General features: G+C 43.2%; 1 protein-coding gene across 2 annotated transcripts in view; it reads left to right on the top strand.

Annotated features, from left to right (window-relative positions):
• Window positions 1–15,665, top strand: part of COPB1 (coat protein complex I subunit beta 1) — a 296,632-nt gene that overhangs the window by 194,961 nt on the left and 86,006 nt on the right. For both annotated transcript variants that reach the window (XM_078681014.1, XM_078681015.1), the window contains exons 15-16: window positions 3,432–3,659; window positions 14,957–15,136. In XM_078681014.1, the coding sequence (XP_078537140.1) occupies window positions 3,432–3,659; window positions 14,957–15,136 (408 nt within the window). The remainder of the gene's footprint in view (window positions 1–3,431; window positions 3,660–14,956; window positions 15,137–15,665) is intronic.

Here is a 15,665-nt window from a genome sequence, read left to right as displayed (position 1 = left end):
CCATCAACACGTTTCATTGTAGCCTAGGACATGTACTTTCTTTTTTTTAGCATCGCAAACCTGAGCTCAAGAGGATGTGGCGTCACCGCCAGAGCTGCCGACTTCGGGCTAGGGTACCAAGTTCGAGTCTAGGCGTCGGTTCAACATCCTGTGATTCTGGGCAAATCACAATATCTCCGTGCCTACCAAAATAAAAAAAAATGAATGTGTCATTTTGTAACTTAACTGGTGCTCATGTAAAGCGCTTCTTGTTGAGTTTGCGCTATATAAAACTGCAAATAATAAAACAAATATTGCAGCTTTTAAAGCTCCATGAAGGCTAAAAGGCCCTGTCCGGCTAGAGGGTGTCGTACATGGAATTGATGACAAGTGGCCCGTTGGCAGCTGGGCGGACCGAAGGAGGGGGGGGGAGCAAAGGTCAGAGATGAAAGGCTTAGTGTCCGCTCTGCCCATAAATCGCCTTGGAGCCAGGAGCCGGCTGAGAACATCCAGCACGGCAGGAGTCGGAAAGTGGGCTGTGTTGCGCACACCTGAAATGCTCTGACCGGAAAATCTCCAAAATGTGGCTTCACGTCATGTGAGCCCCTGCCCCGATTCTTTCAGTCATCAACACGTTACATTGTAGCCTAGGACATGTACTTTCGTTTCTTTAGCATCGCAAACCTGAGCTCAAGAGGATGTTGCGTCGCGGCCAGAGCTGCTGACTTCGGGCTAGGGTACCAAGTTCGAGTCTAGGCGTCGGGTCAACATCCTGTGATTCTGGGCAAATCACAATATCTCCGTGCCTACCAAAATAACAAGCTGCATACAGGGGTAACAATAAAATGCCACTAGTTATTTGCAGATTCCACCAAAACCAAAGGTAACAATGAAATGCACGCACGGCCCTTCGTGAAATATGAAGCTTTCCTTTCACCTTAAAAAAGTTTTATTTTTTTAAAAATGTATTCCTTAACAAATTGGCAGAATGACTCACTGTAACATTCGACAAAACACACCACAAAGGATGTCTGTGACGGGCTCTCAAGAAAACCGTACTCTTGCTAGCTTCGGGGGTTTCAACGATCAGACACGTGACTGAAAATGAAAAAACAAGCCTGGCCAACGACCAATCCTCCTGGGGGTGTCCCGGGCCGGCAGCCAATCACAGCGCGGCCCGGGACAAAGGGGCGGGGCTTAAAAACACACCGCGAAACGCCCCCGAATCGCGTTTTCAAGGGAAAGCGTGATTGACAGCCTCTGTCTCCCAATGGCTAGCCTCCATTTATGGAGCTAGCCAATGGGAGACCGAGGCGGAACCAAAGTCAATATGTAGGATCATGAAATTTCGCCGTGGGAGGAGCAACTGCTACGCAGTTGCAACTCCCAGGTCGAAACCTAAAAAAGCTCCATAGGGAGCTATTGATCAGAGGAAGATAATGGCGAAAGATATTCGAGCTCACCTTAAAAAAGAAGTATGTTGATGCTTGACAGCTAAGCAGAAGAAAATGTTATTACCCCTGAAAAAGAAAACAACGCCTCAAGACCAAGGCAGCACCATTAATAAAATAAAAAATAAAAATATTTCAGATACTCTGCGCCTACAAATACCTGTAAAAACAGGACATGAGAGCTATGGAAGTTTTAGAACAGAACCTGAAGAATAGATCCCCTCCATTATGTTCTGAACCACAGGAGGAAGAAATGGATTGAGTATGCGAAAGACACACAGCCGGTCTTACTAGAGGACGCATTTCAAGAATAAACCATATGGAAGGATAAAGAGATTGATATCTTCAAGAGTAAATAGGTGCATACCCATCAAATGCACCCTGCCAGTCGACTTAGCATTCTATCATGCAACAATTAGGAGAACAGCTAATACTGGGTACCGGGTAAGACCGGCTACAGCTAAATGAACGAGCAGGAGCTGTACCTACTGGTAATACCACAACCTGTGTCTTCCTATGTTACCCACTGTAACCCATCCACATAGGGAAGCTTTTAAAGAGACAGCCTAGTCATTGTATGGGTGAAAACAGTAAAAACCATCCCCAATATTGACCCTACCTAAATCGGACTTAATGTTCCTTCTGCCTCACTCATTGCAACACTGCTTCATTGAGGATGAATACACCAGCATCCAATAGCCCCTGACAAGAATAGTAAGAGACTTGGGGCCAGATGTAGGAGACAAAATACTGGTTGGTAACGGCCGATTTCGGCCGTTACCGACCGGTATTTGGGTTTTGTAATGTAGAGGGCCTTTGATTTACAGAATCGATAAATTTACAGAATCGATAAATTTACAGAATCGATAAATTTACAGAATCGGTAAAATACCGAATCAGTAAGTTTACTGATTCTGTAAATCAATATGTAGGTGCCACTGTAATCAGTGCCACAGGCCCTTACCGAATTTACCATGGAATACTATTCCATGGTAAATAACGAATTCCTGTGTACATGCACATCTGTGTATGTACACCTGTGCCATGTGACACACATACATGCCCTTAGGGCATGTATGTGTGCCACATGGCACACAAGCCAGAAACAGGGGTGCAACAGGGTGTCAAAGTGACACCCTGTCCCCCTTGCAAAATTGGTACCGAATCAGTATTTGCTAGTGATTCCTATGGGCTTCAAGGCCCATAGGAATCAATGGCAAATACTGATTCGGTAATTACCGAATCTTACCGATTCGGTATTTTTACCGATTTATTTTTTATTTTTTTAAATTTTATTTTTTTACCTACATAGCAATTACCGAATCGGTAAAATTCGTTATTTACCATTAGGTAATTTGATATTACCTACATCTAGCCCTTGATGCTGTTGGTAGGACAAGGAAAGGGGAACACCCAAACCTTTATGGGCTTGGACCATGCTAGTAAATAAGTAATCTTTAATCACCCCTAATCACAATAATGCAGTTTGGAGAAGAATAGGTGCTTTTCTACAGAATGGTGCAAAATTATATCGGACAAATGGGTGCTGAATATCCGGTGCTCAACCTGTGTATTGAATTGGATCTCCTACTATCCCACCAAAAAAGCAATTGTACAGGAAAAAATTCAAGTGTGTTCTTCCGCAAGAAATAAATGAAATAGTGAACAAAAATGCCTTCAGTAAAGCGGTTTACTCTTCTAGAGTCTGTCCTAGTTATTAAAATAGTGCTGTTATGTTTTGTAACATGTTTGTTTTCAAACCTTTTGTAATTGAGGTCTCCAGGTATTTGTAGTACAAATGTGCAGTGCCTTTAACTTCAGCAGAGCAAATCCTTCAAAGTGTTACTTATATGTGATAATTTAGGTGACGATATGTGTATAACCTGCATTTGTTAAATTACTAGTCTGCTGCAGTGACTTTGAAGATGAACATTGGTGAATTTAAGTACTGAAAAATGGTATAATTGCTGAAGTTTTGTTTCCTTTTTTTCTATTTTATAGTCATTTGTTGCTGAAGCCATGTTGATAATGGCCACTATTCTTCACTTGGGCAAGTCTTCACTCCCAAAGAAGCCAATCACCGATGATGACGTTGACCGAATCTCTCTTTGCCTGAAGGTTTTATCTGAATGTTCTCCATTGATGAATGACATTTTCAACAAAGAATGCAGACAGTCTCTTTCACACATGCTTTCTGCTAAACTGGAGGAGGAGAAACTATCTCAGAAGGTAAATATTTAAGTTTTTGCTCATAATTGAACATATGTTCAATGCTGTTCTTGATGGTTTAAAAAAAACAAATAAAGATCAAAGGCATACTGTGTAGATAAAAGGATTGAAAGACAACATTGTTAAGCAATATATATGGCATAGGTTATGGGAATCTGAGTTGACTTGCAATATTCTTTTATAACCTACTGCAGACTGTATTGTATTCCTTATTATGCATGATCACACCATCGCCTATCCCCCCAAACTGCTTAATTGTATTGTATTGCGTTCTTATATAGCGCTGCTATCACCCTACGGGTATCTTGGCGCTTAAGTCTTTGCTGTCTTGCTCCTTTTTTTCATACAAAAGAGATAGTACAGTGGCATGACATGAAGAATAGCAGTGCAAATGTGAGTGTAGTGTGAAAAAGAAAATCATCAAAAGCAGTTGTTAATGCAATTCAAATAAAAAAAAAATAATGAAACTCTGAATCTGTGGAAACATGCACATTCTTTTCTGTAATGGCCTATAGTATGCTCAAAATAAACGTTCTGCAATATGGAATCTTTGATTCACATGCTAGAATCATTCCACGTCATCAAAGTGAGTCCCACAGTACCATAATATAGCATTATTTATCACTATCATAGGCTATAAAGGTAATGAAGAAGTTAGTTTAATAGCCTATGTCCTTTTTTTATTTAATAAAAAAGAAATAAACTTGAACTATAACCAATCAGGGGATAACTCTCTAAACAGTCCCAGCAGAGGCTGCGTCTCCCTGAGCTCTGCTCCGTTTCTTCAGCTATTCTTTTTTAATCATCCAAGATTAGGTTTCATGTTTCATTTCTCTCTGACTGTGTTAGACCTGGCACTTTTGACAGGTTTATCCCCAAACTTTACAGAGAAACAAAGCTTTAACGGTTAGTTCTGCACTTCACACAAGTTTCCTTAATTCAAAAAAGTCCAGTGCGACAATACCCTGGCACCAGCCCTTACATGTTGCCTCTGTGTCCCAGATCCTGAAAATGTAACTGTAAGTGGGTGTGTGCCACGAAATGAAGTCCAAGATACTTTTGTTGTATAAAAAGTCTTTATTTCGAATAGGTATTTCCCATATGATAATAGAGCATACAGCTCAGCCAACGCGTTTCGTTCTCCCTTGGAAAACTTCCTCAGGGCTTTAGGTAAAGCGAGGCAAAAAGTCAAAAGTAGTCATGAAGAGGTGATCCAAAGTAGGTGCTCCAGTGTATTGCACTGGATGCAAATAAGAATATCCAGGGCTGAGTCAAGCCCTAAAGAGAAGATAACAGACAGAAAAAGGGGCACAAAATCGAGGGGAAAACGAGTGGAACAGAAAGCAAAAGGGGCACAGAAACAAGGGAAAAACAGTGGCACAGAGGGCAGAAAGGCACAAAAAAACGAGTGGAACAGAGGGCAGAAGGGCACAAAAACTAGGGTAAAACGAGTGGCACAGAAGGCAGAAGGGCACAAAAAAACTAGTGGAACAGAGGGCGGAAGGGCACAAAAAACGAGTGGAGCAGAAGACAAAAGGGGCACAAAAACGAGGGAAAAACGAATGGCACAGAGGGCAGAAGGGCACAAAAAAATAGTGGCACAGAAAGCAGGCGGTCACAAAAAACGAGTGGAACAGAAGGAAAAAGGGGCACAAAAACGAGTGGCACAGAGGCAAAATACAGAACACAGAAATACAGGGGCAGCTAAGACCAGAAGGCAGAAGGGGACCAGAAGGGAAAACCGTGCAGAGAGAGCACGGGGACAGCGAGGGGAACCGAGGGAAGAAAAAGGGGCACGGACCACGTACAGGCAGTGGGGGAAGACAGACAACAGCAGTCACAGACACAACAATAAAAATACAGGCAATACAATAAAAGCAGTAAAGCAGAGGATATGCAAACCTACCTACGGCCTACCACTGGCCACCAGGGATGAGGCGCAGGTGGTACCCTGCGGGTGGTGGAGGGCCTCAAACTCCCTCCGCAGTGGTAGCTGGGACAGGGAGACACAGGCAGTGCTGTGCGAAGGGGTAGCGACCTACCTGGTGGGGTCAAGGGTTGCCTCAGGTCCATGTAACTCTAGTGCTAAACCTACAGGGCATGCATGGTACAGAATGTCTCCAAATACTTTCCTCAGCTTGCAAGGTCACATCGTTTCTGATATGTCAGCATTCTCTGATACTTCGGCCACTCCAACAATGATCCCAGTGTCCAAAATTGCCATGCTTCCTGGGAAGGACCCGTTCAAATCTGGTGATGATAGAGCAAAAGCTCCCAAGTGGTGTAATCCCCACCAGAAGATTTTTGTGGTTTCCATACCCTTGTGGAACGAGTATCGAAACGCTTCCAGTAGCAAACGAGCAATTGGTTTCTTTTCTTAATGATTTTACATTGAAAAGCTGCAATACCTATTCCAATTGTTCATATATCCAGGAAGAATTATAATCATGGCAATCCCGGTCACTCGTAACCCTGTCTAACCAGCAAGGAGATGTTTTTAACTATTCCCGGTGCTACTTTGCCAGTTCACTGGCAATATGGGGCAGGTATAACCACAAGATTTGGTCAGACATTGCTACATACATAGAGACGGCAGAAACAAAAAAGATTCTGCAGGGAGGGGAGAAGTGTTCTCATCAGAAAACAGATTGCGCTTTAGATTTAGCTTCAGTTAAATTCTCAAACTTGTCAGGTCAGTGGTCCCTAGACGCCAAGGTTAGTTCCTGGCCACAACATTGGGAAACTATAGGTGCAAATATATATAATATGTTCACCTTACCATGGCGATGCACTGTTTGGCAAGCATGTCGAGGAAGCCTTGCAAGCCGTCAAGGCAGACCCTGACAAAGCAAAATCTTTTGGGCACGTTACAATTATGAAAGAAACACCATTTAGAGGGGCCCCGAAAGAGACACCGTATCAAAGAGGATGCCAGAGATATCAGACTTATCAACCCTCTGAGTAGCCCTTAGGCTAGTTTACTTATAGTAACAACATTCTGGTGCTGCTTACGCCAACCTGTGGGAGAAACAATTCCCAAATGTCTTCTGAGGCGGAAAATAGCATCGGACAAATCAGTCCTAAATCTCATCACATATAGTCTGATGTTGGAGTTCACCAAGATGGTACCCACCTCCTCTCCATCTGCTTCGGAAGGGAGTGCTAGCTATGTTAACTATGGAGAAAGACGCACATTCTCAGCAAGGAACAGGCTTTTATTCTCAGTTTTTAATCATAAACATGAAAACAGAGGAGTGGTGATACTTCATAGTCCCCTGGAAATTTAACAACTATTTCCAGAGACAATCCTTATCCTTGGTCACCCTCTCTGACACCACATGACCTATCTGAATTAACAGCATTCATACTTCCGCATTCCCACCCACGCATCAAAGATCTCCCATTTGGCTTCAAATCAGCGTCCTGCATTTTTGCCTACTGCTAGCCTCTTGGGCAGATTTTCTCAGGAAGGACAGCCATCAGGTATTACCCTACCTCAACAACTGGTTGATGAAAGTGTAAAGGCCACAGAGGCTTGGTCTAAATTTGTTGCACAAACTAGGTCTCCTTGTGAATTATCAAAGATGATCAACTCCTCTCTATCCCACGACATGCAACGATGCCCTAGGAACTGAATCTCGAACGAAAAAAGAAGTCCAACTGGTCAATTAGCTTTCGGGCATCATGTCCTCAGTGATCAGTATGATCCCTCTTGCATGCCTAAAAATTGGAGCTTTACCAGAACAGCTACAAAAACAATACATTCCAACAAAAGAATCAGTTAAGGGACTGGTGAACTTCCCACAGGTATGATGCAAGCTCTAGCCTGGTGATCCCAGACCTCCCACCTGTCTGAGAACCTCACTTTCCTACCTCAAATACCTCACTTCGTAGTGACTGCGGATGCTTCACTGGAGAACTCATGCAATCCTCTACAGAACGTGCAAATTTAAGGCAAGTTGTCTCCGCTCCAGAAGAATCATACTTATCAATCGCCTGCAGTGCAAACCTATCTAACTTAGTCTCCAGGCTTTCCTGTCAATGATAGCAGGGTCTTCGGTATTACTTCACACGGACAATACCACCAGCATGCAATCCGTGAACAAATAATGCGGCAGAAGATCACTGGCACCTGTCCAAGGAAGATCAGGAAATCTGTAGCCCGCTAACTACATAGAAAATAACTATTCAGGCCCAACAAGACTGTCAATTTCTTAGCAGACATACTAAGCAGAACTGGACACAGCCTCCACGAATAAGAGTTTGATCAGTCTGCGATATGATGATCTCGTTCTGGGGCAAACCGGTTTTAGGTCTCTTTGCAACAAACAAAAACCACAAATGCCAGTTTTATACAAGTTATCATCCACATCTAGGATCGTGGAGAAATGCATTTCGACAGATGGTCCCAGATCTATGCCTACACCCCCCCAATACATTTTAATGCCAAAGGTTCTCAGCAAGAGGAAAGGGGAGCAGTGTTGTTTCATCCTGATGGCCTCTAGTTAGCCCACGCAGCTTTGGTTCACTGAGCTTCTCCTGTTTAAAAACTGCCACATTCACCTACAACATCCCCTACATTTTTGACTATGAACTAAGGCCAGATGTTTTGTCCCGACTCTATCTCTCTCCTCTTATGCGCATGGCTTCTAAATTCCATGGATTCAAAGATCTCTGTATTCCTCAGGACTGCAGGTTTGTTCTTTCCAAATCAAGTCGGAAGCCAGGATAAAGAGATGTAAGCAGTAATTGAAAAGCTTCTGCCTATGGCGCCAGTTACCAAACCTGCACCCTCTTCTAGCACAGTTCAGCAGATAACTACCCTATCTCCTCTTGCTAGCTCAGTCACGGTTGGTACATGCGTCTGTTAAGGTACAGCTTACAGCAATATAAAGATATAGATGTTCATCACATTTTCTCTCTCTTTCTGCCATGCAGAATCATTAAACCGTTTGTGAAAGAATTATTCAGAGTTTTTTTTCTCCTGTAAGGGCTCCTTCCCCAGACTGGAACCTGAACATAGTTCTATCTCAAGTCATGAAGAGTTCATTCAAACCCATTCACCAATAGAAGGTTGCCTTGTTACTGGCGCTCACTGTGACCAGGAGGGTAGAGGAGATACAGGCTTTCCTAACTCAAAATCCTTCTTGCTCCTCCCACGCAGTTTAGTACTGCTCAGAACCTATCCAGAGATTCTTTCCCAAGGCTATCTGAATTTTGCCTCCATACAACTATAATATTTTGGACTTTCTTCCCAAATCCAGCATCACCAGCTGATAGGTCTTTACATACTCAAATGATATCTGAAATTCTTCGTACATCACACTAAACAACTCATTAGAACTGACCGACTGTTGGCCTCAGATGGACACCCTTGTAAGTGTGCTCCATTCAGGATGGCAAACATCTCTTGATGAATTTGAGCTGCAATCCAGTTCTGCCACACAACGGCTGGCAAGCCTCACACAGCGAACACCATGGTGTACTCCACTAGGACACTTTCCACCTCCGCTTCTTTACGGAATGCCTCTGGAAAAGATAGATCGTGTTGCAACTTGACAGTGTGTGTATATAATAATGCAGCATTATTACCTGTAATTGGCACAACGCAGTGATGCAGCGGCTGAACAGGTTTTTACTATTTTCAATAAGGGGAACCTCTTTTGTTGCCATGTGTTTGCTTATTTATTTATGCAAATTTGAATGTATAATTTATTATCAAATTGCATAGGAATGTTATGTATATATGTTCTACCCTCCACCTGCTATTTGCACTAATACTATAAGATATACAAATACAGTAACTGCTTGCTTTTCTGTTTCAGGATTGTGAATCTGAGAGATCCAATACTGGAGAAGAAAAAAAGTTACTTGACTGGAACTGCATTTTTCCTTTATTTGTAACTCCCCTCCCGCCCCCGCAAGGCTCAGGGTTCTTTAATCCCACTTGTGCTTGAAAATCTGAGGGATTGGGCCTCTGTTGGGAGTGTTCTAGAGGGCGCTGTCGCCTGATTGGTTAAAGTTCAAGTTTTGTTCTCTTTTTTTTTTTTTAACTGAGAATGATTCATACATGTGAATCTATAATATACAAATACTGGAGATCTGCAGTTACAGATGAGTAACTTAGTTTCTTACCATGCATGTAACCTTTCTGCTGATCCCTGTTCATTTTAGAAAAAACACTGATCAGAAGGATTAAAAGTCTTCTGTTTTCGTTGTATAAACTGCAGATGTAATGAAGTTCTGTGACGTGCCTTTCACATTGGCTGCTAGCTATGAAAGCAGGCATTGCGATGTCAAAACTCAGCTGGATACAGTTATGAAGCTACATTATATTTCTATTTGAACTAACTAGATACATCACAACTTGACTGTAATCGGAAATGAAAGTACTCATATAGGTTTTGAAGATACAAACAACTTGTGGTATTACTCCGATTAACATACAGAGATTGTGATCTTTTAATGTCCTGTATTCTTTGATACCTTCTGATTAATGTAATACTAAAATTCCAGTGTAAAATGTGAAACTATTAAAATTCTATTCCCTCCTCTGTAATTTATTGATCCCCAAATCTGTCAGCTTAGAACTGGAATTGCAGACATCAATATAAATTCATCATACCAGGCTGGTATAGGACATTTTAGTGGAATGTAACTCTATGACGTCAATTCTTTTGATGGCAAATTGATTGCTTTTTGTGACAGTCATAGGACGAGTGGAAAGTAGGTTTTATAAAGTAACAGTTCTTAGTACAACAAGCGTGATACCACTGATGTTTGCTGTCACTCATTTAACTTAGGCTTGACTAGCAGGCACCCGTCAAAAGATCAGAAGGCATAAATGTGTATATTTCTCATCTACCACCTAGGACTATTTTGGCTGAAGACTATATTGTTCTTAACTTTTGATGGAGTAGGCCAAGTGTAGGAAGGGGGCTCTTCATGTAATATATCAGTAAGTTGATATACTGTATAAAGATTCCAGGGATTCCCTTATGAGTGGACAGGGGCTTGCTATGGTTATCCCAAAGTGCTTTATGACGGGGTAGTGTGGCCAAGCATCTTAACACAGAGAAGTGCAAGACACTTACAAATACGCATTTCACAAGAAAGAGATCCACACTAATTTATCAAAATAACAAGTATCTTCATGTATGATTAGGCATCAGAGAAAAATCTTTCAGATAAGAATGTTTTTAAATTAAAAAAAAGTGGACACAGTGCAATTTTTGAGTTCTGCAATGTTAACCTGAGGAAATGAAGAACAAGTTCTGCAAACAGGTACCAGCAGCACGAGGGGAGCCAGGTGCAGGGTGATAATCAGTACGGGAGCCCAATGCTTTTCAGTGGGGATCGGGCATTGTAAAAAGAGCCTGCAGGCTCTGGCTGGGAAGCCATTTGGGGTGAACCACAAGGAGAGGAGGGGTTTTCAAGATCTGCAATGCTCTGGAATATAGAAACACCTAGGGTCCTCTTCTCCTCGGCGGCGATGGATGCAGAGGTATCTTTAGGTGTTGGGTTTTTCTTGCTGGGTCACTGTCAAGGCGGCCTGCACGCAGAGGCTGCAGGCGATGCCCAAGAGTCCACAAGGGGTGAAACCACAATCGACTTGAGCTCTGGAGGGCTGGGTAACCTTGCTGGTACCGGTGGCCCACTTCAACTCGGCCCGGAGGACACTGGCGAAGTGGTGGCTGTGGGTGTCTGCTTTTGGCTGTTCCGGAGACCTCCAAGTCTTCTGTTTAGGAGTGTTTCCAGGATGCAGGTAACAGTTTCGCTGTTTTCAGAAGGTCTTCATCTTTATTGAAGCCAGCAGTCCTCCCAGAGTTTTCGGAGGTCGCTGGTTGCAAGACAGATCGCAGGTTCTCAGAAACTGGGAACAGGCTCTTTAGTCTTCTCTGTAAGGTCATCTGCTTTCTTCCTAGGTAAGCGCAGATCTACTCTCTAGGTTCAGGGGAGCCCCCAAAATACTAAATTTAGGAGGCGTTTTAGAGGTAGGTAGGTCCAATGTGCACCTTTCCTGGGGTGACTACACCCTCTACTATGCCCCCACGTGAGAGGGGGCATGACTACACCCTCTACTATGCCCCCACGTGAGAGGGGGCATAGACCTAGCCCTGATTGGAGGGGTATCCCCTTGTTCAAGATGGCGGAACTGAAAGCTGTGCTTTACCTCGCTGACCCCACCTTAGGGGTGTGGTTGGCAGAGGTGGCCACACCTCCTATTCTTCCTAGTTTTTCCTGCCTAAAGTGGGGGTGTAAACCGGGGGCAGCCATCGGCTGCTAGCAGCAGTGACTGGGGGTCGCATTACTACGACTGCATGCCTTAGAAGCTTCCTCCTCAAGCACTATGCCCATCCTGAGTCCCGGATGTGCATTTTTTCTGGTCTCAGAGAGCAGAGGCTCTCAACCCAGGGGTCTTGAAACATGCCTGGTGGTGGCAGGCTGCCTACAGCCAGTCTTTTACCACACCAGAATTGATAGGTTTTCAGGGGGCACCTCTGAAGTGCCCTCTGAGTACATGGTTCAGTACATCCCACACTGGCATCAGTGTGGGTTTATTGAGAGGAGTAGTTTGGAAACTACTTTCAAAGAAGCCATCATGGTGCTGGGGAACCAGAGTTGTCAAGTTTCCAACCCTTGTACTCTCTATTGCTTCCCTGGCACTTACAATATCTAAGAATGGACTTAAATATTGTATAAGCGTATCTATTCGGGCAAATATGCCCACACCTGTGGTGTAGTGCCTTAGGGCTGGAAGACCTGCTAGAGCTGTGACTTACCTTTACCTTAGGCAGTGCAAGTTACTATGGCACACAGGCAGTATGCCATGTCAACTCTTTGGGACTGAATAGACCCTCTGGGAGCCTCTTCAGTCCTAAAGCCCCAAGTACCATTTCTATGGACTTAAAGGGGGCCTGGAGGGCAAATTCTGGACGAGTTTTAGGGAAGAAGCACTGGCACAGGGTATCGTGTTGGTATGAACCCTGTGCACTATAATCGAAACATCACCACATACTAGGCAAAAAGGTGGGGGCTAACCATGTCAAAAAAGGCACTTTCTCACACTTAGTCACCTTCTCTTCTCCTCTCACTTACAAACAAGGAGCTTGCATTTTCTTTTTCAAAAGCTACTCTCTTGCCTGTGAATAGTAACTCAAAACACTTTGATGGCTCACTTTTATGCCACATAGATTGCTAATTCAACTAATTCCTCTGTACACTGATTGAGTATTTATTTCCTAACTGTTGGACTGTATCTTCGAGAGTTGTGACTTCAGTTTTCGGATTTTGCGCGTTAAGTCAAATCTTTTGTCATATACTTCAATCCTGAGAAACGTATTTTCCATGTCTAGCTGCTTTAGATTAGAATGGGAGCACAGAGGGTCCCAAACAACACTTCTCTCTTGTTTCCTCCTTGAGGAGGCTTGCAGCAATGCCTGTGATAAATACACAACCTTATCTCTATTGTTTAGGGGTGCCCAAGTGCCTTTTGCTGTATATAGAACGAGTTTTCCAATAGAATTAAAACAGCAGTTTTTACATTGCTCCATCCAGTAGACCTTGCTTTTCCTTCCCAAGAGCTCTGTTCAGGATCTCCTTGAAACTTTAAGCATTCTTTAAAACACAGTTTTCAGCAAACATCCATTGACTGTAAGGATTGTGGAAAAATAGAACTCTATAACCTCAGTTCCTGTCAAACATCCTGATCACCGACCACTAGAGAATCCTGGGATCTGCACTCCTTCTACAGTGAGGAATGGGGTGTGGTCACAAATGGAAATCTGTTCTTAGCTGTCAATTTTTGGGGGCTTTCTAGCTTGAATGTTGATGCACTTTTGCCTTCTTATTATGGAGGATACATTTTGTAAAGAAATGAATGCAATGTTATTGCCTTTAGACAATAGTGTAGGTTTGAGTTGTATTGTTAGGATGTGGCTAAGCAACATGTCTTGTAAGTGACGTAGACGTATCCTACATGCTATGAGGCAGACTTCACTTCCTTGTTTGGACTTGCTCTCATGATTAGTACGTACAGTCAATAATTTGATTTATAAAGCGCGGCTAATCACCTAATAGGGCATCCAGGCGCCAGTGGCTTATTAGAACAGCTAGGGCTTGAGGGCCATTAGGAATTCCAGAAGTGAGGTGATGGTCCAGAGGTTGTTCCAGGTCTTGGCTGCGGTGTGGGAGAAGGAGCGTCCTCTGCTTCTGCAAATGCAGGAAGCATGGTCAAGTGAAAGGAAGGTGGAGCGTAGTCTTAATGGTTGGTGGTAGTTCAGGCTGTGGTTAATTTAGCTTGAATTGGCATCTCTTCTGTATGTTTGTCGGGTAGGCTGTGGATGAGTCTGGCTGTGGCCTTCTGTATGGTCTTGCACAGTGCGTCTTCGGTGTAGGGGCAGCCACTTGAAGATCTTGCGTAGCATGTGCAGAGTGAGGAAGCAGGCGAGGGGGACCGCGTTATTCTGTTATTTAAAGGTGAGCTTGTTGTGAATAATGATTCTGAGGTCTCTGATGTGGTTGGAGGAAGTGGGTGTGGGTCCTAGGTCTAATGGCCAACAGGAGTTATATAATTTTTTGCTGCTGTTGCCAAAGATCAGAACTTGTGTTGTCTGTGTTTAGCTGCAGCCAGTTCTTCATCCAGTTGGCGATTTTTATCATGCATCTGTGGAATGTGGTTCTGGTGGTGGTGGGGTTGTCGGTGAGTGAGAGGATGAGTTTAGTGTCGTCTGCCAAGGAAATTATATTGAGAATGTGGGATCGACTATGTTGGCCAGGGGTGTCATGTATGTGTTGAAAAGCGTGGGACTGAGGAATTAGACCTGGTGGACACCGCAGGTGATCTCCTTGGGTTCACAGGTGAAAGGTGGTTGGTGGGTCCTCTGGGTTCTTCAGGTGAGGAAGGACGTGATTCATCTGAGCACATCCCCTTGGATGCCGATGTGGTGGAGTCTTTCGATCGGTGTGTGCTGTGATACTGTGTCGAATGCTGCCAAGAGGTCGAGGACGATCAAAGCTGCTGTTTCTCCTCAGTCGGTGGCTCCGATGAGGGCGGTTTCGGTGCTATGATTGCTACGGAAGACAGATTGGGAAGAGTCGAGTATCTGGTTCTGCTCCAGGTGTATCAGTTGTTTATTTCTTTTATTAGCACCTTCACAAAACAGGTGGGAACTCATTGTTGGATAGACATTTGAAATGTCCTTGCATTTTCCTGATGAATTGTTAATAGGGATTGGTAGATAATTTCACATTTTAGCACATTGGCAGAATTGACATTCTTTCATTTACCTTTACAGAAAGAGTCTGAAAAGAGAAGTGTCACAGTTCAGGCAGACGATCCAATTTCCTTCATGCAGCTCACTGCTAAAAACGAAATGTCCTCTAAAGAAGACCAGTTCCAGCTGAGTCTGCTTGCAGCAATGGGTACAACGCAGAGAAAAGAAGCTGCTGATCCTCTTGCATCTAAATTGAACAAGGTAAAAAAACATATCTTTACAGTTTTTGATCTATTCTAAATTGACCCTCTAAAAAGTATTTTATTGTCTTTGTTAATAACATTTTTTACCTGTTACGTCATCTACAAACTGAATGAATGTTTTAGCCTTGCATATGATTGTCAGATGAGGCTTTACAATTATGAGTATTTTTGATTCTCATTTTTATTTATTAAGGAGTTACTCTCACACATATAATTATTTTTAATGTTTATGTGCTACATACATCAAACTTTGCATTTGCGATTCCTAAATTGCGATTTTTAAGAAATCGCAATTTAGGAATCGCAAATGCTTATGCATGTAGGAATCGCAAAAAAAATTGTGACTCCTACACATTCCTTATTTGCGACTCGCAAATAAGGAATTGCTTCCCATTCATTCCTATATGCCCAGAGGCCCATGAGTCAATAGGAATTGCATGCGCAATTTGCGAGTACCAAATAGGTACTCTCAAATTGCGCCTGCAATTTCAAGGGTGCCAAAAGGACACCCTGATGCACCCCTGAAA

This window comes from Lissotriton helveticus, chromosome 3_1 (genome assembly GCF_964261635.1).
Source record: "Lissotriton helveticus chromosome 3_1, aLisHel1.1, whole genome shotgun sequence".
NCBI classification, from domain to species: Eukaryota; Metazoa; Chordata; class Amphibia; order Caudata; family Salamandridae; genus Lissotriton; species Lissotriton helveticus.
This window is presented reverse-complemented; position numbering and strand designations above follow the sequence as displayed.